Raw genomic sequence first — 27501 nt, 5'->3', positions numbered from 1 at the left:
GAAGCAGTGCTACAGGTGTCTCCCTGTCTCTCTCTTTCTCTATCCCCCCCCTCTCAATTTCTGGATGTCTATCAAATAAATAAAGGTAATAAAAAATTTTGAAAAAAAATTGTTAATACAATTCTAATAATGACTTGTTTTTTGAAATATTAAATCACCTATAATCTTAGACCCAGGAGAACAGAAAAAAACTGGTGACGTCACTTTATAAGATACAGCTTTATGTAAACAGCATTAAAGGACATAAATTATGATGAGGTCTTGTATAATACAGGGAATCCTAACAATGGGATTTTCAAAGTTAACCCAGTTGTCAAATAGTTTGGTTATGATAATAAATATCTATTGCCTTCTTAAACCCTAAGACAGCAGGAACACTACCCATTCTCTAGACAATCCATATTTCTCCCAGTCCTGGAACCTCTAGGGTGGGGCTCCCTTTCTTGCATGCTTCTCTCAATTCATACCAATTAATACTGCATGTGCTGATCTCAACCTAATCAGTGCAACCAGTACCACCTCAGCATGTTTCACTTCAGACTGTGTCCAGAGATGTCAGGCGTGGACTATCAACCTTCCAGCTTCATTACTCTGGTGAGACCTTTCCTAGCTCATAGGACTCCTTAATTCCATTTCGGGTGCTGCATTTCCTAACAAAGTCTCAGAACCTAGATATAGACCAGGGCCCATGAGATAGAGCATATGTGCACGTGTATCCATAAGTTAGGGAAAATATCTACCTTAAAACAAAAGGGTACAATAGTTTGCAATGAGTCAATAAAGGCAGCAAGCTAGTAGAAAGACCTAGAAAAGACACCACAAAGTACATAATCAAACAGTTTCTACGTAGAGCTAGACACCCTCCTCACCTATTTCCTATTTCACTTCCCTCAATCACTTCAAGGCTAACCTTGTCAGACAAAGTAAGGACTACAAAAGCTGGATAAGGGAAAGAGACTGGCATACTTTAATGATGGCTCTTGGTCACTATCAGGCCACCTCATCACCTGGGGCCCTAGTCAGGGAGTCCTGGGATTTCCACACAGACATGATGGGCCTAGACCTCTAACAGATCCCTCTCTCCACTGTCACTGGTCATCTCCATCAGGAGCAACATAATGGACCCCTTTGTGGGCCCCTATAAGGCCTTGCTCTCAATATGAATCAACAATGGTAAGGACTGGACAACATACTGTACCACTCGAGAAGATGGGTCCTGGTATTAGTGCAGCCGGGAATGTTCTTAGCCATGACCACAGAATACAGAGGTCACAAAGACTCCTGTGACAAATATGGGCCCCAGATAAAAATCAGTGGGGTTTACAGTAAACAATATTTATATAATTTTCCCATATTTGAGAGCTACTCTCTTCCCTGATCCAGCTTTCTACATTAAAAAGCAGCCATAGCTTAAAAAAGGACATTAGACTACAGCTACAACTATCAAAAAAATACATTAGACTACAGCTACAACTATCAAAAAAAGGACATTAGACTACAGCTACAACTATCAAAAAAATACATTAGACTCCAGCTACAACTATCAAAAAAGAACATTAGACTACAGTTACAGCTATCAAAAAAAGACATTAGACTACAGCTAAAACTATCAAAAAAGACATTAGACTACAGCTACAACTATCAAAAAAGACATTAGACTACAGCTACAACTATCAAAAAAATACATTAGACTACAGTTACAACTATCAAAAAAAGGACATTAGACTACAGCTATAATTATCAAAAAGGGACATTCGACTACAGCTATAACTATCAAAAATGGACATTAGACTACAGCTACAACTATCAAAAATGGACATTAGACTACAGCTACAACTATCAAAAAAGGAAATTAGAATACAATTACAACTATCAAAAAATAATGAAATTCTGTGGGGTTAACGTGTTAATTATGTCAATCTTCAGAGATTTTTTTTTTCTAGTCCTTTTTATGACTATGAAGACCATCTCCCCAGACAATACCTTTGGTCCACCTGCATATTAGCTGTCAGACTCAGACAAAAACTAGTAAAGTCATGGGCCCCTTGGAATAGACCTAAAATAGACCTACTAGCTTTTTCCAAAATGGAGACCCCCAAATATTCATCTGCTATATTTTTGCTTTTAGGTTCCTGATTATTTACCAATTTGTTCTGCTTTATATCTTAATGCTTTTTTCAGCCACCAGGTTCCAGATACTACCATGATGCCAACCTGATTCGCCCGGACAGACGACTTCACCAGTCTACCCTGTAACCCCACCTCTCCAGAGCCCTGCCCCACTAGGGAAAGATAGGGGCAGGCTGGGAGTATGGATCAACCTGTCAATGCCCATGTCCATTGGAGAAGCAATTACAGAAGCCAGATTTTATTTATTTATTTATTTATTTATTTTTAGACAGAGGCAGAGTGGAAGAGGCCACAACACTGAAACTTCCTTTGATGAGGTGGTGGTCAGTCCTGAAACTGAATAATATAGAAGGCAAAACAAAAGACCATCGAAGTAAGCTATAGATTTATGCATTCCCCCACATTTATTTTTCTGTTTATGACTCACAGAAAGATTACCTTTCCCTTGCAATTAAGTACAACCACATGATAAAGTTCTGACCAGGGAAGTAATTACATTCTCTCTAAGCCTGACTTCTTTTTTTTTTATGGTTGGAGGTGGGGTTTATGGTTAAAGTCTAGCCTTTAATACATATGCACAACCTCTCATCTCCCTGGTGTCTAGAAGACACGCTTGGATACCATCCTGTCCCTTTCCCTCCTTCCTCCAGAGTCCTTTGCTTTGGTGTAATATAACACACCCAAGTTTCACCTTAAATTTTCCCTTAAATTATAACTCCTTTTTCCTTTCTCTGCCTCAATCTCTCTCTCTCTCTCTCTCTCTCAATCACTGTTTGTTGATTGGTCATGTGGAAGGATTCACTGAAAGCATGTCACAAGTGCCAGTAAGAACTATGCTTCTGGGAGTCAGGCAGTAGCGCAGCGGGTCAAGCGCACATGGTGCAAAGCACAAAGACTGGAATAAGGATCCCAGTTCAAGCCCCAGTCTCCCCACCTGCAGGGGGGTTGCTTCACAAGTGGTGAAGCAGGTCTGCAGGTGTCTTTCTTTCTCTCCCCCTCTCTGTCTTCCCCTCCTCTCTCCATTTCTCTCTGTCCTATCCTACAATAGTAACTACAACAATAAAACAACAAAGGCAACAAAAGGGAATAAATAAAGAAATAAATATTCAAAAAAAAAAGAAGAACTAAGCATCTGCTGATAAAGGGATGCCATTTATCTGTGGTCACTCATCGCTTCCATTCAAATATGGAGATGTAATACATAGGTTATACTCTAATTATGTGACTTTGACCTTATGTCCATGTCCTAGTTTTATTGATTAACATGTAAAAAGGAGTTAAATGCATGCATTTTGATAAAATGCATGCATAAAGTTTGTGTTAACATGTCATACTTTAATAAGGACCAGCACAACAGAGGCAACCTCCAGAGTGCAATACATATCCATTCTATCAGCTCTTCATAGATCTATCAACAAATAGTTTCAATACCTACTATGTACTAGTCATCCTTCTAGAGTATGACAATACAGCAAAGGCCAAAGCAGATCAAGTTCCTCTACTCATGATGCCTATACACTAGTGGAACTGACACCCCATGAATAAAGAATAAGCATAATTACAGAATGTCAAGTGAGTATATCCTCGAGAGAAAAGTAAAACCGGATAATGAGATTGAGGATGACAGGGAAAATTCTGCTAGACAATGAAGACCTCTCTGGAAAGCTGACAATTGGAACAGAGCCCTGAACAAAACAAAGAAGCACGATGTCCTGGATATTCCATTTCCCTAGTACAGGTGTGGCTCAGATAGTCAACTGATATTCAGCTGCCCAATATCCGGTCTCCCTGCTGCTGTTCCAGCCTCTGTGGGGCAATAGAAATGGAGACTCTACAAGTCACAGTTATAATTGGTGAGGTTTTGGGTGATCTTTTTTTCTTTTCAACAGTCTTTTTGTCCCTAAAACTTGGACCCAGAACTGGTGGGTCTGATCCACCGATCTAATTTGGTTCCTGCCAGCTCCTGTGAGAATGTCATACATCAGAAAAGGTAACAGCAGCAAATGCTGGAGAGGTTTGGGGGCCAAAGGAATCCTCCTGCACTGCTGGTGGGAATGTAAATTGGTCCATCCTCTGTGGAGAACAGTCTGGAGAACTCTTGGAAGGCTAGAAATGGACCTACCCTATGATGCTGCAATTCCTCTCCTGGGGATATACCCTAAGGAACCCAATACACCCATCCAAAAATATCTGTACACATATGTTCTTAGCAGCACAAAAGGTAGAGACAGGCTGGAGGTATGTATCAACCTGTCAATGCCCATGTCCAGCAGAGAAGCAATTACAAAAATCAGACCTTCCACCTTCTGCCCCCATAGAGATCTTTGGACCATACTCAAAGAGGAATAAAGAATAGGGAAGCTTCCAATGGATGGGGATGGAATATGGAACTCTGGTAGTGGGAATTGTATGGAATTGTACCTCTCTTATCCCACAATCTTGCTGGTCACTATTAAATCACTAATAATAATAATAATAATAATAATAATAATAATAATAATAATGAAGAAGTTGAAAAATAAGAAAAAAACAAAGCAAAACTTGGACTGGGTTTGGTGTACTGCACCAAAGTAAAAGACTCTGGGGCCGGGAGAGGGTTGAGGTCCTGGAACATGATGGCAGAGGAGAAGCTAGAGGGAATTGAATTATTATGTGGAAATCTTAGAAATGTTACAGTTGTTCAAACCACTATATTCTACTATTGGCTGTGAACCATTAATCTCCCTCAATAAAAAAAAATAAAATAAAGCTATTAAGCTATGGTATCTAGAGCTTAGCCACAGGAATACACCACTGAGACAACACTATCCTCCTCAGTGATCCTAATGACAGAAGTTTGTCTTAAAGGAAAATTTCATAACAGCATGCTACATACAGCAAAGGAAAGTGGCCCTCTTAGGAGAAGAAGAAACATTTTTTTTTCAGAAATAATGGACATTATGGTCTGCTTAATGCTATTCAAGTAAACGAGAACAAAGTGAGAACACTGGTTGCATAACGTACACACTCAGTGAGAATTCTCAAGTCCTACTTCATTAATAAATAACAGTAACCAAAGTTCAGCAAAGAGAAGACACACAGATTACCCTCGGTCTATAATACAGAGAAGACAAAGCAGAAGCAGATAGGTTTCTGGCTTCCTAAAGCTGAAGTTATGCAGAAAACTGAGAAATTTTACACATGTATTTATTGCTGACTGTAAACCATTAATTCTCCCTCAATAAAAAAAGAAGAAGAAATGTCAAAATTATATTTAACTGTTAGGTTTTTGTAGTTTTCAGGTGAAGAATATTTCTTATTCAGTGTCTATCCCAACTTTGGTATGGTATGAGCTTGATTTGTATTTAGTACAGAGGTCAGACTTACTCACTGTTGATGACTACTAAACATTTAAGCATTGTTCAAGCCATACACACAAGCCTCTTCTCCTATAGCTGCCTACACCTTTCTGTCTTTCTTCTGTTCTCACTTCTGAAACCCTCATCTTTCTTGTCTAACACTAAGTCAAAGATAAAGCAATCAGTAAGCAACCTTTAATTTTAAAACATGATACTTATCCACCCACTAGCATTTACTGGGAGCTTACTAATTTCAAAGCTCATGGGAGCTTTGCCATTACAAATTCAGTGACTTGTCATAGTGATCCATGAAATTAACTAGGCTTATGCTCACTTAACAGATGAAGACACAGTCTCATAAATAAAAAAGAATTTGGTCTGATCGCTCAAAGTTCATAGATGTCTCTATAATTATAGAATAGCCTGTCTGGAGACTTAAACTTGGTCCTTAGTAAGTGTTCACTAAAACACATGTCATCTTGAAAAGCTGTATTGTGGTCTAGAAGGTGGCTCCTCAAGTATGAGGTACTGAGTTCAGTTCCAGCAACACATGTACCAGAATGATGTCTGGTTCTCTTCTCTCTCTCTCTCTCTCTCTCTCTCTCTCTCTCTCTCTCCTATCTTCCTCATTAGTAAAAAAATAAAATCTTGAAAAATAAAGGGAAAAAACAAAACTTTAAAAGGATGGGGGAGCTGAGGAGATAGGAGTATGGTTATGCAAAAAATCTTGCATGCCTGAGGCACTGAATGTCCCAAGTTTAATTTCCAGCACCTTCATAAGCCAAAGCTGAGAAGTGCTCAGGCAAAAATAAATAAATAAACAAACAAACAATAAAACCTTGGTTTCTCATGGGGAGAGAAGGACGCCTTTCAGATCTCATGCATTTTGGAAACTAAGGAGCTCTATTCACTTCTTTGAGCTCATTTTGTTGGAATTAAACAGTCTATTTGAAAGGTAGAATTCATTACCCATTTTATAAATTTTATTAGTATCTTAATATTGATTCACAAAATTGTAAGATACCAGGGATATAATTTCAGACTGTTTCCACAATCAGAGTTCTTTGTCCCCATTCCCTCCACTGGAAGCTACAGTAGTTCTCCCCAGGTCACAGATCTGAGCTGACTGTTATTTTTTAACTATCTATATTTATATATATTCACCCTTTTTTTTCCTACAGTCTTGCCTTCTCTTCCCTTCCAAGTCACACCTACACCAATTACTACTTCTGAGTATCCTTCCTCTTTTCTTCTTTTTCTCTGAGTCCTGATGGAACTGGAGTTCAGAGCCCTCTAGTCATCTTTCCCTAACATTTCTTCCCCTCTGGGAGTATGAACCAAAAATTTTTATGGGGTTCAGGAGATAGAAGTTCTGGCTTTTGTAATTGATTCTCCACTAGACATGGGTATTGGCAGTTTGGCCTATACTGCCAGCCTGTTTCTATCTTTCCCTAGTGGGGCAAGGCTCTGGAAAGGTGAGGTTCTGGAAAATATTGGTGAGGTTGTCTGACCTGGGAAGTCAGGATGGAATCATGGTAACATCTGCAACCTGATGGCTGAAAGGTGGTAAGATATAAATCAGGACAAAATGTTTAATAATAAGGAACCAAAAGGGAGGAATAGAAAAGATGAGAATAGAGATCTTAGGATGGAAAGAAGCTAAGAAGTCTATTTTAGGTATGTTCTTAGGAGCCCATGACTTTGGTAAATTTTTGCTGGAGCTTGATAGCTAATATGAAGGTAGGCAAAAATATTGTCTGAGAAGAAGGTGTAAGAGTTGAGAATAGGGCTAGAAAGTTGGACTAGAGCAGAGAGTATCTCCCAAACATGAAGAAAATATATAAACACAATTAACTGTTTACCCCATCAATTTGACTCAAAGCTCATAGGTAGCACAGGAGCCTATGTAACCTCCAAATCCATGTCAGTCTATGCAGCCCATAGTCACAGTTGAGAACATTCTAGATGCACTCACTTCACAACCAGTCTTCCTTAAGTGTCAGGGAAGGATGTCCTAACCTCCCTTCAGAGAGTGCATCACCCATCTTTGAACATGTGATGTCATCTTGCTAGGCTACCATGGGTGTGCCTATTCCCAGGTGCGTACTCTCTGGGTTGGAGAGAACTCAACCGGAGCCAGCCTGGGCTGCTACTCACTCAGCGATGCAGGAGAGAGTCTTGAACTTGCTGTGGAGTGGTAATGCAATGCCTTTATTGATCAGAGAGGCAACGCTTTTATAATATAGACCTGGAAGTGGCAAGTCAGAAATGGAAATGGCTAGGAAGGGGGTAGAGAAAGGCAAGAGTAGAAACTTCCTTAGCAACTGTTGTGAGGGTTTTAACTGGTGGGCTTAATTAATACCCTGGAGGCAGGAAGGGTCCCAAGGGAAGAAAGAAGATGGATCAAAGGAATGGAATGGGTGGGGATCTTTCAGGCAAAACAATGATTATGTAAATAGGCCATAGTATCAGGAATGTAGGGTGGAGTAGAGGGAGCTGGCTTAATGCCCGATATCATCTATTAATAATATAAATGAACGAAGATGCTAAATTTGGCAACCCTACAGCACCTCTTGGCTGCAGCTGAGTGAATGCCCAACTCAGTGTCTTTACTGACATTAACTTAACCTGCTGCCTCTCAAATTATATGACCACGATTAAATAATGAGTACAAGTTAGAACCTTAAAGCCTAGGATCCTTCAATTTGTTTATTCTACCAGTTCAAGTTTATTGCATACAAACTGATTGCAGGGAAGACTGGGAATTTTTGTTCTCATTGGAAACTCACAAGCCTGGTGGCCAATAGACCACAGATGTTCCTTCCCATACTTGAATCTAGGAAGGTCTCCCTGTCAACACAAAACTAGCCAAGCCAAGATCATCTAACATCTGGCTACACAGGAAGGCAGTTAATCTTGACCCCAGGCACCCTCAAGCATCTCTCTCATAGGCTTTTCAGCATTTCCTAGATCCTGTGTCCGTCAAAAGCTTCTCATCTCTCTCTTCCTTTCCACATGACTGCTTTGCCACTGTGTTGTGCTCAAATGTGAAAAAGCAATGGTGAGATGGCAGGCTGTCAAGATCTGCCCCAGAGTGGGGGCTCATTGCAACAGCAGATGCTTTCAATCACTTGGGGAATTGCCCCAACAATGGCTACAGATCAAGTTCAAGGTCAAAGTGACCTCTCCACAAATGCTGCAAAAGTGGGATTTATCAGCTACTGTTTAAATGATTTATAACAGCAGAATGCAGACACACTGGAAATGTCATGCATGAGGTATCGTGTAAGTGACATTTTTCTGTTATGGCCTAAAGGCTGAGGCAATGGGATGTCTCCATGGAGCCAGGCACATGGTTGAGTGGTGATGATGCAGTCAGAATCCCCGAGTCCTATTCTGACCTTGCTTTTCCACGGTCACTGGCTAAAACTGAAGGTTCTGACAGATATGGAAGCCACACGTCAATCAATCCAGCACACTATATTCTAGCAAGGCCCAATTTGATGTCCAGACTAACGGCATGCTGGGTCATCATTCATTTGAGGAAGAATGAAGGCACTTGGTGCCAACCTTCACTTGTCTGGAAATCAGACCACTGAGTGAAGCTCAGCTCTTAGATAAGAGAAGAATCAAAACATTTAACTCATAGCCCTGAGGTTGAATATCCCAGATAGAAGATAAGAAAATTAGTTGTGCAAATATCGAAAGGGAAACACTTTCAAGCCCAAGAACATAAGAATTCCCAGAGTTGGAGTGTGCTGGAATGTCCATGGAAGTGATAAGACTACGGTGAGTGGGGAAGAGAGGAAAGTTGGAACAAAGGCAGAGTGGCAGACAGAGTATTATCAGAGATAAAGAAAGAATATTATCAGAGTTTGCAGGTCACTGTGCTGAGGTGCCTACACCCCTGATGAGCTGGAAGACCCATGAAGGCAGCTCTGCAGAGGATGAGTTGATACCTGAAGGTGTGTGTGTGTGTGTGTGTGTGTGTGTGTGTGTGTGTGTGTGTTGGGAGCCACCTGGATGAGAAAATCGACTTTGTCAACTGTTAGTTTTACAAACTCTAAATACAGGTCAAGTATTCCCAATAATATGTCTGAAGTGTGATAATCTTTAAGTCTAAAATACATGCTAGATTTTAAAACACTCAGCATGAAAGGAACTGTGAGATATATCTGACTGGCAATTTTCAGATTGACTTAAATCAAAACAGTAATAGCCTTTATCTGTGGTGTTAAATAAAACATTAAAATGTATGTGTTTCTTTTGTTTTGGAATGTGGCTACTAAAAATTACAACTGCCTAAATGACTTGAATTAAATTTATGTTGGACTGGGCTAGTCTAGAGCAATTATTTTAAAACTGTATCAAGACAGTTACCAGAGGGTTTCACTCATTTGTGGAAACTAGAGATCTGATATACATGAAGCTGCCAAAAAAAAATCCAAACAAAACAGAAGCAAGCAAATTGTTTATAAGACTTATAAGAACTGGGGGTTGGGCTGTAGTGTTGCAGGTTAAGGGCACATGGTGCAAAGCACAAGGACTGAGTCCCTGGCTCCCCACCTGCAGGGGGTCGCTTCACAGGCAATGAAGCAGGTCTGTGGGTGTCTGTTTTTCTCTCCCCCTCTGTCTTCCCCTCCTCTCTCGATTTTTCTCTGTCAAACAACATCAACAACAACAATAATAACCACAACAAGGCTGCAACAAATGGGGGAAAATAGGGCCTCCAGGAGCAGTGGATTGATGATACAGGCACTGAGCCCCAGCAATAACCCTGGAGGCAAAAAAAAAAAAAAAAAAAAAAAAAGACTTATAAGAACTATGGTGTTTATCTTTGGGAGGTGGGAAGGTGAAGATACAGAATTTTGAATTTTGGTGGTGGGAGTTGTGGTAGCAATTGTGTGGAGTTGTACCCCTCTCATCCTATGGTTTTGTTAGTGTTTCCTTTTTATAAATAAATTTTTTAAAAATTCAAAAAAGAAGAATTTTGGTGGTGGGTGTAAAGTGGAACAACTACACATTGTAATATTATAATTGTGTAACAACTTATTAGTAACAAATAAATAAATACTAAAAAAAAACAAAATAAAAAAAAACTGAAACAGGCATAAACATAACCTAAGGAGCTTCTTATAATGTCACTTACCAAATTTACTGCAAGAGAGTTCACAGCAGGTCTAAGGTTGAGTCATTAGAATTTCCTTTTCAGTAAGCACTCCCAGGTGGTTCCGAGGGGTCCAAAGATCCCACTTTGAGTAGAAAGATCTAGATTCTTGATTTTTCTAGCTCAGAAGAAAATAAAAAGAAGCCATGTCTCAGTATGGAATCACAGAAGCAATGTTCAGAGCATATATATGCACATATATTTTTTTCTTGGGGGATTAATAATTTACAGTCAACAGTAGATTCAGTTGATGGTACATATGCAAAAATTTTTGGTTTTTTGCAAAACACTTTAATGCTTTCCACGAATGTCCTCCTCCACCACTGTGTACCCGGACCTTAACTACCACCAAAGCACTTTACTTTGGAGCAATACACCAACCCAGTCTGTTTGTCTTTTTTTTTTTGCCTCCAGGGTTATCAATGGGGCTTAGTGCCTGCACTATGAATCCACTGCTCCTGGAGGCTATTTTTTCCCTTTTGTTACCCTTGTTGTTTATCGTTGTTGTTACTACTGTTGTTGTGATTTGCTGCCATTGTTGGATAAGACAGAAAGAAATGGAGAGAGGAGGGGAAGACAGTGAGTGGGAGAGAAAGACAGACACTGCTTGTGAAGCGACTCCCCTGCAGGTGGGGAGCCGAGGGCTCAAATCAGGATCCTTATGCTGGTCCCTTGCACTTAACCGTCTGCGCTACCACCCGGCCCCCCTGTTTCTCTTGTTGAAAAGATTTCATTTATTTCTTTTTGGTGGAGACAGAGAAGTTGAGATGGAAGGGGAAGATAGGAAGAGAGAGACACCAGTAGCACTACTTCACTGTTTGTAAAGATTCCCCTCTGCAGGTAGGAACCAGGGGCTTGAACCCAGGTCCATCTGCACTGTGATATGCATACTCCACCAGGTGTGCCACTCTCTGGGCCCTCTCACAGTTCTTTTACTTGTCAACAACCCCCTGTATTTTGTTATTTCTAGATGAATTTCCGAAATAATTTCTTGTCAGAGTGATGACATATCCGCAGTTGTCATGATATTTAGATACTTGTTGCAACCAACTAGATTGAATTCTTAGCATACTTCTCCATCTACTGCACTCAGCTCAATTTCTTTCTGTCCTATCCAATAAATATGGGGAAAATGGCCATCAGGAACAGTGGATTTGCAGTGCTGGCACTGAGCCCCAGAGATAACCCTGGAGGCAAAAAAGAGTAAAAACTTAAGATATTTAAGATTCCTATTTTTCTTTCCCTCAAAAAGAATCCTCTTCAGGAAATAGATCAGGAAAGTTTTTGACCATTACATTTCCCTCTCATTCAAGATTAATGTTCAACCTGTCTCTTCTTACATTCCCAAAATATCCCTTGGCAGCCTTTGCCCAAACAAACACTCTAAGATCAAATAATAGAAAATTGTTTGAGGGAGTCGGGCTGTAGCGCAGCGGGTTAAGTGCAGGTGGCGCAAAGCACAAGGACCGGCATAAGGATCCAGGTTCAAACCCCGGCTCCCCACCTGCAGGGGAGTCGCTTCACAGGCGGTGAAGCAGGTGTGCAGGTGTCTGTCTTTCTCTCCTCCTCTCTGTCTTCCCCTCCTCTCTCCATTTCTCTCTGTCCTATCCAACAACGACAACAACAGTAATAACTACAACAATAAAACAACAAGGGCAACAAAAGGGAATAAATAAATAAAATAAATATTTTTTAAAAAATTTTTTAATTAAAAAAAAAAGAAAATTGTTTGAGATAGTAACCTACTGAGTCCTTACCTTGAAGGATTTAATTGTAACTATTAACATTGGATTTAAGTATCAAAGTAGTTTATGTGATTATTGTTGCCTGTGGTTGGTATTATCCTTAATTAACAGATGTCAAGATCAGCTATTTACAAATAATAATAATAGTAATAATAATAGTGCTAACTCTGACAAGTTTAATATCCTTGTGGCAATTTTTGACCCTATAAAACATTTCATGCTAGAATTAGCAAGAAAGAAACTGACATGGTGGAGAGTTCATGGCAGAAACGGGAAATTTGTCCTTGCTGGAAATTTTTGGAGTGTTCTCTGCAAGTATAAAGCAATATCCTAGAAGTGTCGATGGATATGAAATGAAAGATGCCAACAGGAGCTCCGTCATGAAAAACAAAACCCAAGATGAATAAGTCATAGAGATCCCTGACCTCCTATAACAGCCTAAGTCCCCGGGTGCTGAAAGATGGTTCAGAGAAGAGCAGCATCTATTGTTCAGGAAGGTCTATGGGTGGGGCCAAGTGACTCTGCTGTAACAACTGTGTATTTGGTTCATAAGTAAAAGGTGACTTGTTGGAGAAGCAAACCAGAGAGAGTTGACAAGAAGCGATGGAAACTCATTTCCAGCTAATGGGAATTATCCAGCAAATGCAGGCCGAGATCACCAAATTGGAGAAAGAGAATCAAGCTCTCCGGAAGAAGGTGACCACAGCTAGTCAGGGAGCCCAAGGTACAGAGGAAGAATCAGGAGATGAAAAAGAAGAGGAGGGTGCAAAGCTTGGGGCCCTAGGAGACGCATCTGAACAGGCTCCCGCATCCCATCCTTACAGCGTTTCTACTGGTTCAGCACCAGCTATACAAGGACACCAAGGTACCGAACATCCACTGTGTGTTGTCCACGTTCATAAATATCTCCTAAACACTAGGTTTATTTTGTCTATCACATAACTGCAGAAGTTGATACTTAACTTTTCTCCTAGTAAATTAGCATGGAGGCCATAGGAAAAAGAATTCTTAGCATCCATAAGAAGCATTTTAGCAGCATTAGAAATATTGCTGGGGGGGGCGGGTGGTAGTGTACCCATTTAAGTGGACACAATAGCATGCCCAAGGACCCAGGTTCAAGCCCTTGTACCCACCTGCAGCTGGGACACTTCATGAGTAGTGAAGCAGATCTGCAGATGTATCTCTTTCTCCTTCTCTATCTCTCCTATCTAATACAAACAGAAAGAAAGGGGGGCCAGGCAGTGGCACACGTGGTTAAGAGTACATGCTACTAAGTGCAAAGACTCAAGCAAGGATCTGGATTTGAAGACCACCCTCCCACCACCACCCTGCTCCCCACCTGCAGCCGAGACACATTACAAGTGGCGAAGCAGGTCTGCATGTGCTCATCTTTTTCTCTCCCTCTCTATCTCCCCTTCCTCTCTCAGTTTCTCTCTCTTCTAGCCAATAAAATGGAAAAACATGCCTGCCACAATCAGAGGATTTGTAGTACTGGCACCAAGCCCCAGATAGTCCTGGAAACATTAGAATGGCAAGTGTATGGACATCGGTCACATTAAATGCAATGTGCTTCTTATTGCTTGACTTCAAGCATGTAAATGCTACATAGAACACCAGCTGGGTTGATATAAAACAGTTGACTCACTTTGCTAAGCTGCAACAGTATTGTACAACAGTTAAATGCATGGAGATCAGAGTCAAATAAACACGGTTGCCAGTGGTTTACCACTCATTAGTCACTTGATACTGAGCAACTATGAAACATCATTAACACTATTCCTTTGAAAGTGTTACAGTGCTTATTTCACTTGACTGAAGATGAACTACAACGTCTGTCCAACACAACAAATGGCAATCACTGTTTCCTATACACATTGTCAATAACTTGGTTGTACAGGTTGAGCAGTGGTGCACCCAGGGGGGAAGCTTTATAAGCAGTGCAACAGTGCTGCAGGTATCTCTCTTCCTCTCCTCTCCTCTCCTCTTCTCCTCTTCTCCTCTTCTCTCTCTCACTCTCTCTCTCTCTCTCCCTCCCTCCCTCCCTCCCTCCCTCCCTCTCTATTTCTGTCTCTATTACAAAGGTAGAAGGAAGGAAGGAAGGAAGGAAGGAAGGAAGGAAGGAAGGAAAGGGAAGGAAAGGTAAGGGAAAGGAAAGGGAAAGGAAAGGGAGGGAAGGAGGGAGGGAAGAAGAAAGGAAGAAAAAAAGGAAGGAAGGAAGAATGGGAGAAACATCAGTAACAGTGGCATTATTTTGCAGGCACTGTGTCTGTCCCAGTAATAACACTGGCGGCAAAAAGGATTTCAAAAACATTTTACTGTCACATATGAATATATGCTGTACATAATTCAAGCTATCATACAGATTTAAGACTTCAAGACTCAGAGTGAATGTCTGATATAGCCTGACCTTTTTGGAGAAAGCATTCTGAAGTCAATTCACTAAGTCATAAACCAGCAGTGAAATATTCACTCTGTATTTAAATTGTCAGAGTTTGCCCATAATTCAGTAGTCAAATAAAATATGTATACACAATGGAGTGCTCAGAGTTGTTAATATTATCTGCCACAGTCTTTAGGCATTGCCATTCAGACATTCTGAACAGCTTGAGAGCAGAACATGTCACATTTGCCAGCTGTTATGCTCAGTTTTAGAGGATATATATATATATATATATATATATATATATATATATATATAATCACCAGATTTCAAATTTAGGGACAAACTTCACTCAGAGCCTTTTACCAATTTGCTGAGTACCTTTCTGAATCTGAGTGGCTCTGCCCAAGAAAACTGTACAGCCTACAAGGTTAGTTGCAATCCTTGTCATTTTTAAGAGATACCTATTCCAGGGCTTCTCAACCTCTGATCTCTGTTCTCAGAGGCTGGCAAGCTAGCTCACCTGGTAGAGTGCCTTTTTAGCCATGCAGGGGGCCCAGGTGTGAGCCTAAGCATACTCCAGAGGAGTGCCGTTGTACCAGAGAAGCTTTAGTGCTGTAGTGTTTCTCCCTGTTCCAGTCTCTTTTTATCTAGCTATGGAGCTATCTGAAAAAGTCATCCTAGAGTGTTGAAATCACACATGCAAGTGGCCCTGGGAAAAAAATAAATAAATAAAAAGGAGGAGGAGGAGGAGGGAGTGGGGCTAGGGGAGGAGGGAAGAAGAAAGAAAAGGAAGAAGAGGAGGAGAAAGAGGAGAGTCTTTAGACAGTGCCACATACAAGTTGGAGACAAAATTCCCGCAGTTGAAAATCACTTTTTGTGGAGGAGACAGCATAACAGTTATACAAAAATGTTCATGTCTGAGGTTCCAAAATCTCAGATTTAATACCCCTCTATCACCACAAACCAGAGCTGAGTAATGCTTTGGTCTCTCTCCATATCTCTGTCTCTGTCTCTCTGTAGTTAAAATATAATAAATAAATATTTTTTAAAAAACAAAGAAAACCAGAGGTGGGGAGGTATGGTTTATTAAGTAGCTGCAATCAGACCTTCACTCTGCCAACACAACTACTGTGCACAATAAGCGATTGAACTGGACACCGAATCTACAACTGAAAAAAACCCACAGCCTCAGGTCATGCCACCTTCCAGACACCAAGTTACAGATGCTACCATGACTCCACCCCGACTTCTCTGGGAAGACGACCTCATCAATGTGTTCTGGACCCTCAAATCTCCAGAACTCTGGTCCACTAGGGAAAGATAGAAACAGGCAGGGAGTATGGACCGACCTGTCAACACCCATGCTCAGCAGAGAAGCAGCTACAGAAGCCAGAACTCCTACCTTCTGCTCCCCATAAACAACCTTGATCCATACTCCCAGCGGGGGAGAAGTGATAGGATGAAGAGGACTCTGCACTCCAGCTCCATCAGCGCCCAGAGAGAGAGAAGGAACGGAGGGGGACATATGGAGGTAGCTATAATGTTATGAGTGGTTTGGAGGGGAAGAGAGGATTGAATCAGAAGATGAAGGGGGCAACTATGTATCAATGTGGACAGGTAGTTGTAGAGAAGATGGTCGGCCCATGTCTACAACTTTAGAGGAACTGTGGTGGATTGCAGTGGGGAGAGTGAAGATTCAGAACTCTGGTGGTGGGAATGGTGTGGATTCAAACCCCTGTCAACATGTAATTCTGTAATATATATATCCAGAGGCCAGGCAGCAGCTTGCCTGGTTGAGTACATGTATTACCATGTTCAAGAACCCAGGTTCAAGCCCCCAGTTTCTACCTGCAGGCAAGGAAGCTCCACACATGGTGATAGTGTTATTTCCCTCCCTATTTCCCCTCCCCCTCTCAATTTCTTTCCACCTTATAAAGTAAAATAAAAATAAAACATTTAAAAGAAAAACAGGGGCCAGGTGGTGGCGCACCTAGTTGAGTGCAAAGATTACAGTGCACAAGGACCTGGGTTTGAGCTCCTGGTCCCCACCTATAAGGGGGAAAGCTTTGCAAGTGGTGAAGCAGTGTTGCAGATGTTTATCTGACTCTCTCCCTCTCTCTATAACCCCCTTCCCTCTTGATTTCTGGCTTTCTCTATCAAATAAAATTAATTTTAAAATTTTTAAACAAGAAAACAACTTTTCTTGCTTCTGAAGGCAATAAAAAAATAAAGAAGCTATATAAAATATCTTGCTATGTGTGGGGGCCCCAGTTTGATCTCTAGTATGACACAGGGGCACCAAGGAAGTGCCACAGATGCTGAAGAAGTGCTGTGTTGCTTCTCCTCTTCTCTCTGAAAGAATTGTGGGTTCGTTCCCCATCTTTGCATCAAAAAATAAAGATAATCCATACTCCTTCAAAATTGTTTTCTGATGCTAAGAGTATGGATAGACCAAACAATGCCCACATCCAGGGGAGAAGCAATTACAGAAGCCAGAACTCTCACATTCCACACCCCAGAAAGAGTTCTGGTCTATACTCCTTGAGAGTTAGGTGTTGGGAAAGATGACCAGAGGACTCTGAACTACAATTCAATCAAGACCTGGAGAGAGAATAAGAAAAGAGGAAGGACACTAAGAAGTAAGTGTAGATGTGACTTGGAAAGGAAGAGAGGGCAGGAACATAGGAAAGGAAAAAAAAAAGGTCAAATATATGTAAATATAGACAGAGAAATAAAAGTCAGTGCAAGAGCTGGCACAAGGATCCCTGTTCGAGCCCCGGCCTGCAGGGAGGTCACTTCACAAGTGGTAAAGTAGGTCTGCAGGTGTCTATCTTTCTCTCTCCCCTGTCTTCCCAGCCCCTCTCGATTTCTTTCTGTCCTATCCAACAACAATGACAAAAATAAGAACAACAATAACAGTAACAACAATCATAAACAACAAGGGTAACAAAAGGAGAAAAAATAGCCTCCAGGAGCAGTGGATTCATAGTGCAGGCACTGAGCCCCAGCAATAACCCTGGATAAAAAAATATATAATATAATATAATATAATATAATATAATATAATATAATATAATATAATGTAATGTAATGTAATATAATATAATATAATATGTCAACCCATATCTGCAACTTTGGAAGAACTACTATAGGTTCCAATGAAGAGAAAGGGGACACTTAACTCTGGTAGTGGGACTGATATGGAATTATACCCCTGTTATCTTATAATTTTGTAAATAAATATTAAATCACTAATTTTTTAAAATTGTTTTCAGTGGTACTTATCTTAAAGAGAAAAAATAGGGTTTTGTACATCTTGTGCTATTCTAAAAATAAGGACACTGAAGGTTAGGAGGTAGCATAGTGCTTATACAAAAGACTTTCATGTCTGAGGCTCTAAGGTCCCATGTTCAATACCCAGAACCACCTTAAGCCAGAGCTGAGCAATACTATAATGTCTTTCTTTCTGTATCTTTCTTTATGTATCTCTTGTGTATTAAAATAAATGAATAAAATATTTTAAAAAGAAAAACTAAAAAATTAAAGTAAATAAGTAAAATAACACAAGTACACAATCAATGAGCTACCAATGAGAATATTATTTTTCAGTTTGAAAACAGTCAATTTTTTAAACATTCTTACCAATCGCAGCAATAAAGTGAATGAAAGAATGGAATATGATTGTAATTTCTGCTTTGAAACTTAGTCAAGTTACTTGAAGATTATATATTGAGTGTGTTCTGCATGTGATACGGTATTATTGATGTGGGAAACATTAAGTATAAAGACCATTGTTCTGAGCCTGAAGACATCTTCTGTAGTTTTATGTTGTAACAGTGGGTCAGTATTGCAAAGGTTATATAAAACTCCTGATCTTACTATCTTACATACAAATGAGTGGATTGGACTAGCTGTCTTCTGAGATCCATCCCAAATTCAGTGACTCTTTGAAAGAACCATACTTTTATGATTACTCTCCTCCTCTGTAAATGGAGATCGTGATAGAATCTCATGGGGGAAAATTCACAAGCTCACAAGCAGTGAAGCAGGTCTACAGGTGTCTCTCTTTCTCTCTCCCTATCTCCACCTCCCATCTCAATTTCTCTCTATCCTATCAAATTAAAGAAAGGGTAAAAAATGTCTTCTAGGAACAGTGAGTTCCTTATGCAAGTACCAAATCCCTAGCAAGAACACTAGTGATTTAATAATGTTTAACAAGATTGTAAGATAACAGGGGTACAATTCCATACAATTTCCAGCACCAGAGTTTTATGTCCCATCCCTTCTATTGGAAACTTCCCTGTTCTTTATTCCTCTGGGAGTATGGATCAAAATTCTTTACGGAGTGCAGAAGGTGGGAGTTCTGGCTTCTGTAATTGCTTCTCCACTGTGCATGAAGAAACACGTCAACCCTAGTTTCTATCGTCCCGTAGTGGGGTAGGGGGTAGGGCTTTGGAGAGTTGAGGTTCCAAGACACACTTGATGAGGTTGTCTACCTAGGAAAGTCAGGATGGAATCATAGTAGCATCTGCAACTTCGTTACTGAAAGGCAATAAGATATGAAGCAGGACAAATTGTCTAATAAACAGAAACCCAAAAGTAGGAATAGAGAAGATGGAACTTGGCGTCTTCATGCGGGATATACCACAGCTTCACGGTGCAGTCATCCATCTTGGGCTGCTTTCATGTCCTGACTATGTGAGTAGTGCTGTAGTAAACGTGGGTTTGCAAATGTCACTTTGAATATATATCTTTGTGTCTTTGGACGGGTACCTGGAAGAGGAGTTGCTGGCTCATGTGGTAGGTTTATTTTTTAACCTCTTGAGGGAATTTCTTATTTTGACTTTGTGTCTTCTGTCATAGATGATGTCATGATCATTAGGCGCTATTCAGCTTCCCTACCATTTCACTCATCTGCTGCAAAAGATCCCTGGAAAGTTGGAAAAAGATCTGTAAATGATGATGTTCTTGAATCCTGGGAAGCAGTTAGATCACCAGCCTGTTCTTCAATTAACAATCAAGACAATGAAAAAAAGGTGTTCGCTGCAGAGACCATGACCAGCAATTCTTCTAGTAAAACAGTCTCTCCTGAGCACGGTCTTGGTTGCAGGTACTGTATAATACACCTCGAGCTGGTCTACAGGCACGGACTATGTTAAGATATTCCCTTGGCTAGGCAAGGTTTGATTTAGTGGCGAAAACAAGGTCAAATAAGCTACTCCAAAATAATCTCATTTAATTTCATTCCAGGAAACATAAGAATTAAGTGGCATGCCTTACTAGATGCCACTAGTAGGCAACTTAATTCACTTTACTTACTCATCAGCCGATAATAGTCACAATCTGAGCTAGACATTAGCGATACAAGAGTCAGCCAAAGCAAAATGGCATGCCCAACACATGTAGTCAGTGGTGAAGACATACAAGTCAACCACCCATGCCAACGAACTGTGTCTCAGGGAGTTACCCTAGGAGTTAGCACTGAAAGAGAACAGCTTCTGCAGGAGGACTTTTTTTTTTTTTTTTGCCTCCAGGGTTATCTCTGGGGCACTATGAATCCACTGCTCCTGGAGGCCATTTTTTCCCATTTTTGTTGCCTTGTTGTTGTTGCCCTTGTTGTTGTCATTATTTTTATTGTTTTTTTTTTATTAATCACTATCAATATGAGAGAAGAAAATTGATTGAATGTCTCAAACTTCTTTTTTTTTTGTTTTTGTAATTTTTCTTTTTTTTTTTAATTTTTTTTTTATTTAAGAAAGGATTAATTAACAAAACCATAGGGTAGGAGGGGTACAACTCCACACAATTCCCACCGCCCAATCTCCATATCCCACCCCCTCCCCCGATAGCTTTCCCATTCTCTATCCCTCTGGGAGCATGGACCCAGGGTCATTGTGGGTTGCAGAAGGTAGAAGGTCTGGCTTCTGTAATTGCTTCCCCGCTGAACATGGGCGTTGACTGGTTGGTCCATACTCCCAGTCTGCCTCTCTCTTTCCCTAGTAGGGTGGGTCTCTGGGGAAGCTGAGCTCCAGGACATATTGGTGGGGTCTTCAATCCAGGGAAGTCTGGCCGGCATCCTGATGACACCTGGAACCTGGTGATGCAAACTCTAGTGTACTTCTGCTTTCTTACTTTGGTGCCATTATTTTTATTGTTGTCATTGATGTTGTTGTTGTTGGATAGGACAGAGAGAAATCGAGAGAGGAGGGGATACAGAGAGGGGGAGAGAAACACCTGAAGACCTGCTTCATGCTTGTGAGGTAACCCCCCCGCAGGTGGGGAGTCGGGGGCTTATGCCTGTTCTTGCATTTAAGCCACATGCTTAAGCCGCTGCGCTACCACCTGACCCCCAGAAGGATGTTTTAATGGACTTCTGGGAATATATATATATATATCTCACAAAAGAGTCAAGAGACAAAGATAGAGAATTCACTAATGGTGTTCTGCAAAATACAATACTGGTGTTGAGTCAGAAGTAATCTGAGAATGGGAGCCCCAGGAAGCCCCATGGGGAGGCTGGTGAGTTGGCTGCCAGGAAATAAGCCTTTGAGAGAACAGAAAGAGTTGGAGGCACACACCAAAGGGTGGCCTTCTACTCCTTTCCAGTGCATCTAGATTTAGTCTCTGTGTTTTGAGGCATATAACACTCCTGTCATTTCAAATATGTGTGTGTGTGTGTGTGTGTGTGTGTGTGTGTATGAATAGGTTATGTTATGATATGTTATGTTATGTTATGTTATGTTATGTTATGTTATGTTTTATGTTATGTCCTGTTATGTTATGAACACTATCTTGACAAGAGTACAAGGAAGCAGAACAGGGTGAGGGTAGATAGCATAATGGTTATGCAAAAAGACTCTCATGCCTGAGACTCCAAAAAAAAGAAAGAAAGAAAGAAAGAAAGAAAGAAAGAAAGAAAGAAAGAAAGAAAGAAAGAAAGAAAGAAAGCAGAACAGAAAATAAAGATAGTAGGCTGAAATCTAAGATGATGATGATAAAGAAAATGATGACCATCATCACCATGATGTGGGCAAAAGATGTTTCATGACCAAAGATAGTAACAGCAGATGTAGTTTTGGATATGTTATTGCCAAGAAGATTGAGTACAGAAATCCTACCACTGGGTCGCAGTGTTTAAACTGTTTAAAAACAAAAAGGGGGGAGGGGAAGAAATGTGTCTTTTGTTTAACAAAAGAAAGAAAGCGTATTCATTATATAGACAATATGCACATATGTGCAAATGATTTGTTCTGTGTGTATATAAAGTAGGTATATAAAAGTGGTAAATATTAATTATAAGAATAACTAAAGTCACAAAGTCTAAATGCAATAAAAAGTAACCAGGAAAGTCTTTCCTAATCCACTGCCTAAGTAGCCACCGAGTGATGGAGAGCTCTCCATGCTTGTATCTCTATGACTTGAAGTCCCACAGTGCATATATTAAAATTGCAGATGTTTGCATTACAGTCTCACAGACCTGACATGCTAGCTTAGAAATAGAATCATATTAACTTTCCTATATCAATTCATATTTTTTCTGACAGTTTGAAATGCTGACCAACATTTACAATGTATGGTTTTCCTAGAGCAAAATGTTTTCCAACATCCAAGCTGCCAACAAATGAACTCTTTTGAATGCGTTCCAGTTCTAGTTTACAACTTACTTGAATGTGCAAGGTTAAATCCATTGTAGAAGTATATTAAAGCAAGATATATGTTAATGTTTTAAAATCAACAGCTGGGCTGGCACAAAAGTCAACAAATACAGAGAATTAGTGGGTAGGAATTAAGTATGTATTTTCTGTGATGCTATTTTTTTTCCTGTTTTTCTTTTTATATAAAATGTTTTCATTCGGGATTTAAGAATGGTTTAGTGAACCAGAAGATTGCAGGAGCTGTAGTTCCACATTGGCACTCAGCATCACATCTCTGTGCTCCCCTCTACGAAGAATAACCACCACAGTTTTCACAAAGTCATAGGCACAGTTACTACTTTTTTTTTTTTTACAAGTTTATACGTTTCAGCTCTTTAGATTCCACATATGAACGGAACCATCCCAGAGTTGCCTGTCAGAGAAATGCAGGCCATTTGCTAACAGATATAAACTATAGCAATAAGAGTGCTTGAGAAGTTGGGTGGTGGCTTACCCGGTTGAGAACACAGCTTACCCTATTCAAGGACCTAGGTTCAAACCCTCTAGTGCCCACCTATAGGGAAGAAGCTTCATAAACAGTGATTCAGAACTGTAGGTATCTCTTGTTCTCCCTCCTTCTCTACCTCCCCCTCCTCTATAATTTCTGTCAGTCCTATCACATAAAATGAAGGAAAGAAAGAGAAAAAGGGAGAGAGAAACATGGTCTCATCAAGAGTGGTGGATTGTGTGCAGGCTCAATGCCTTAGTGATAACCCTAGTGGAGAAAAAAATAAAATAAAAGCTTGAGGGAGTAGGGCAGTAGTGCAGCAGATTAAGCTCAAGGACCAGCATAAGGATCCCGGTTCAGCATAAGGATCCCGGTTCGAGCCCCCGGCTCCCCACCTGCAGGGGAGTCGCTTCACAGGCAGTGAAGCAGGTCTGCAGGTGTCTGTCTTTCTCCCCTCTCTGTCTTCCCCTCCTCTCTCCATTTCTCTCTGTCCTATCCAACAACGATGACAACACTAATAACTACAACAATAAAATAACAAGGGCAACAAAAGGGAATAAATAAATAAGTAAAACTATTTAAAAAAATAAAAGCTTGAATACAAAAAGCTAAAGATAAAAGATCCTATGAAAGGAGAAGAGGAGGGAGGGAGGAGAGGGGAGTTTAAGGGTAGGGGAAGGGAGGAGGGGGGAAGAAAAAAGGAAGGGGGCGCGGAAAGGAAGGAAAGAGGGAAAAGAACAGAAACAAGAAACAAAACCCAGATTGTAACGGGGAAGGACAGAGCAAAGCAAAGGACACAGAGGCCCCCTCTAAGCTCCACTGGTTGGGTTCTAGACTGACATCCACATGGAAGAATCATGAGAGAGTCATTTTTCAGGGAGATGAGAATTTATTGAGACAAAATAAGGATAGATAGAAAAAAGAAGGAAATGCACACTTCAGAGGCATGTGGACAGGGAGAGAAGAGAGAGAGAGAGAAACAGAGAGAGAGAGAAGGGGCCTGAGTTTCCTAGTCTTCTAAGTTTTATAATGGGTTCCAGGGATATGAGGAGCCCTGAGGGGATTCACTTCAGTTGTCTCCAGGTGCTCACAACTACATTCATCTGCATTTTATGGCTTTATCAGTCAGGTAGAGAGAGATGCAGGCTCTAGACACCTTGGCTTCTGGCCCCTCTTCCAGGCCACCTGCAGGGTGCAGGGGAGGGGGTGCTAAAGTCCTTCCTTCAGAGGAGTCTTTCCCTTAGCTGTCCCCTAACAAAATGAAGTCAAGGCCATCACTTGCATACGGGATACATCTGACATGTCTCCTGGACCCAAATTCTTTATTTTTTCATTTAGTAAGAGTAGGTGAAAAGGAGAGAGGGGAGAGACCCTAGACATACCACAGCACTGCTCCACCATCCCCAGAGCTCCCCTGCTGCCTTCCATGGTGTTTCCCTGTAGTACCAAGGCTCAAACCCAAGACTCAGAAATGGTAAAATCTACTGGGTAACCTGTCTCCCACCCATTCCTTCAGGTCATATTCTTAAAATAGTTTGTCTCAAGGGCTGAGTAATGGCACACCTGGTTAAGTGCACACATTGTTACCATGTACAAGGACGTGAGTTCCCTACCCGCACGGGGGACACTTCACAAACAGTGAAGTAGGTCTGCAGCTGTCTCTCTTTCTCTCTCCATTTCTGTCTCCCCCGCCCTCAAAGAATGTCCCGCCGGGAGCAGTGAATTCATAGCTGTACCAACTCTATGGCTTCCAGTAGCCATTTCCCCCTTTTTTTCTTTCTATTTGGAGAGAAACAAACAAAAATAGAGAGGTAGAACAAAGGAGAGAGAAAGAGAAACAAGGGTAGCTTTGCCTCACTGTTTGTGAAGCTCTTCCCTGTAGGTGGAGAACTGGGAACTTGAACTCAGGACCTTGCACCTGGTAACATGTGTCCTCTACCAAATGTGCCACCATCCAGGCCCCCCAGAAAGTCTTTTTAAAAAATGTTCTTGGCAGTCGGGTGGTAGCACAGTGGGTTAAGCGCACATGGTGAAAAGCAAGAACCCGCGTAAGGATCCTGGTTCGAGCCCCTGGCTCCCCACATGCAGGGGAATTGCTTCACAGGTGGTGAAATAGGGCTGCAGGTGTCTTGCTCTCCCCCTCTCTGTCTTCCCCTCCTCTCTCCATTTCTCTGTCCTATCCAACAACAACGATATCAACAACAACAATTTAAAAAAGTGTTCTTGACTCATTGTTCTCTGTCTGAACAGCATCTGTTTATTTCTTCCTCCCCTTTCATACTTAAATTAGTTTTCTTGTGTTTCAATGGCTTGTATTTCTGGGTCTGCTTTATTGCAAATCACCTTGTTGAAAGTAAATGTTCCTTGTTTCTTTTTCTTTATGTAGCACTATTCTCAATAACTCTCGCAAGGCAAGCCTGGTAATGACATAAGCTTTGTTGTTTCCGGTGCTGTTTTTATTGCTTCTTTATATTTGAATGCTAGTCTTGCAGGGTGAAGTATGCATGAATGACAGTAATTATTTCCTTTTTAAAAAAAATTTATTTATTGCCTTGTGTTGCCCTTGTTTTATTGTTGTAGCTATTATTGTTGTTGTCGTTGTTGGAGAGAACTGAGAGAAATGGAGAGAGGAGGGGAAGACAGGGGAAGAAAAAGACACCTGCAGACCTGCTTCACCGTTTGTGAAGCAACTCCCCCACAGGTGGGGAAGTGGGGGCTCGAACTGGGATCCTTATGCTCATCCTTGAGCCTTGTGCCACCTGCACTTAACCCGCTGCACTACCACCGACTACCAGCCTTGTATATGTTGCCCCACTCTATCCTGACCTCCATGGTTCCTGCTAAAAGTCTACTGTGAGTCTGTGTAGTCTTTTTTTTCTTATATTTTTAGAGTGTAACTAATAAGTTAACATATCACTATATTATTTCTTTGAGTTTTTGCTGAATTCAGATACTTTCCTTTCAAAAACTTATCAAGAACCAATTTTTGAAGTGACTTTTGAGCCAACTAGACACAATACATCATTTATTTAAAAACTTTAATTATAGTGAACATGCATTTTACAGAATAGTGACAGTGTCAAGTATTTCTAAGCATTCATGCTTAGATCTGTGATTAGACAATTAGTATTAGAAATGTTACTCTATTCATGTTACAGACAGGAAAATTCAGTTATCAAGAGCCAAAACTACATGTTATTAAAATAAACATATGTCAAACAAACAAAGGGATTAAGAAGGCAATTCCTGGACTCAGGCAACTAATATCCTAACTTCATTCTTCACAAAGCATTTGAACTTTAGGGGGGCAGGTGGTTATGCACCTGGTTAAGAGTTTACATTACAGTGTGCAAGGAACTGGGTTCAAGCCCCTGGTTCCCACCTACAGGGGAAAGTTTGACAAGTGATGAAGCAGGGCTACAAGTGTCCCTCTGTTTCTTTCCCTTTATCTATCTCCCTCTCCCCTCTCAATTTTTCCCTGTCTCTATCCAATAATAATTAAATAAATAAGGGGTTTCTTTCAGAGGATATGGCTTTAGAAACATTATTTTTGTGTCTTGTGCCCGAGTTTACTCTTCCATAAAAAGAAAAAATGAAACATAGTAATTGTAATTAGCTCTACATTATAAAACCATATAATCCAATGTATGGTCATATGGAGCTACTGTTCTTCCTCTCAAGAGAGGAAGTAGCTGCATTTCCCCAAATGAAAGCCACTAAATGCTGTTCAGTGAAATTATAGCCTTATCTAACCACAATGTGAAGACAAAAGGGGAGGAATGGGGGAGGAGCAATAGCATTAAATTTTTTCTTTGGACTTCTTCTAGAGAACTATTAATCCTGGTTGATGTCAGCATTCTACATGGCGCTATTATTATCACTGTAGGGTCAATAACTCCTCCTTTCTGTCCTTGATTGTTCAGGAATGATGGGTAATCAGTGGCTGTGGATTGGTCTAGATTATAAACTAATTGCCTTGAATGTCTGTTTCATTTCAGCTATAAAAGCTTTGGTGTGAAAATGCCTGAGGCATTCTTCCAATATCAAACTACACTTCAGATGTACAGAATCTGCCTCAGACAGTCTTGAATTTTAGTTTGATCAGCACTATTCATTGAACTTGATTTAAAGGTCAATTCTGATAACATATTCTTGTGTAATTGTTGAACCAATTACTAAACAATTACATATATCGAGTTTTTGACACTTTAGGCATACTCTGGTGACTGGGAAAATCATAAATGTTTTGTATAAGGGCTCATTCATCTTCTTATTCTGCTCTCTTTAGGGGCAAGATAAAAGCTGTGAGTTTCCTGTTACCTGCGAACATGTCCTCACATTCCGAAAATTCCAGTTCTTTGAAATATTCACCAAATCAGACCACAAATGAGCTTAATACCATTGCAAAATAGAATGTGTGAGATATAAATTCAAGAAGTAGTTGTTTGACTCCCAAAAGATGAGAACTCTAGGGCCTTCGTAGACTGAGTCTTCCCTCCCAATGGAGAGCTCTGGCAAGATGCCCAATTAAGACTCTCAAAAGACTCTGCATCAGGTCAGTGGACTTGGCCAAGAAATGGAAGCAGTGACTTTACT

The 27501-nt window shown here is 40.6% G+C and overlaps 1 protein-coding gene across 1 annotated transcript; it reads left to right on the top strand.

Moving 5' to 3' along the window:
* Positions 1–12983: 12983 nt before the first annotated feature.
* CCDC195 (coiled-coil domain containing 195) lies at positions 12984–27317 on the top strand. The gene is made up of 3 exons (XM_060193412.1): positions 12984–13245; positions 19627–19873; positions 27194–27317. Exons 1-3 carry the CDS (start codon positions 12984–12986, stop codon positions 27315–27317), a joined length of 633 nt encoding a protein of 210 aa, XP_060049395.1.
* Positions 27318–27501: the final 184 nt, after the last annotated feature.

Source organism: Erinaceus europaeus, chromosome 7 (genome assembly GCF_950295315.1).
Source record: "Erinaceus europaeus chromosome 7, mEriEur2.1, whole genome shotgun sequence".
Classification (NCBI taxonomy): domain Eukaryota; kingdom Metazoa; phylum Chordata; class Mammalia; order Eulipotyphla; family Erinaceidae; genus Erinaceus; species Erinaceus europaeus.
This window is presented reverse-complemented; position numbering and strand designations above follow the sequence as displayed.

Excerpts from the sequence above, each read along its gene's own strand:
- CCDC195 (XM_060193412.1), top strand. The coding sequence starts at position 12,984 with ATGGAAACTCATTTCCAGCTAATGGGAATTATCCAGCAAATGCAGGCC. Across the intron at positions 13,246-19,626 it reads AGCTATACAAGGACACCAAG|ATGATGTCATGATCATTAGG; the intron begins GTACCGAACATC and ends CTTCTGTCATAG. Across the intron at positions 19,874-27,193 it reads GAGCACGGTCTTGGTTGCAG|GGGCAAGATAAAAGCTGTGA; the intron begins GTACTGTATAAT and ends TGCTCTCTTTAG.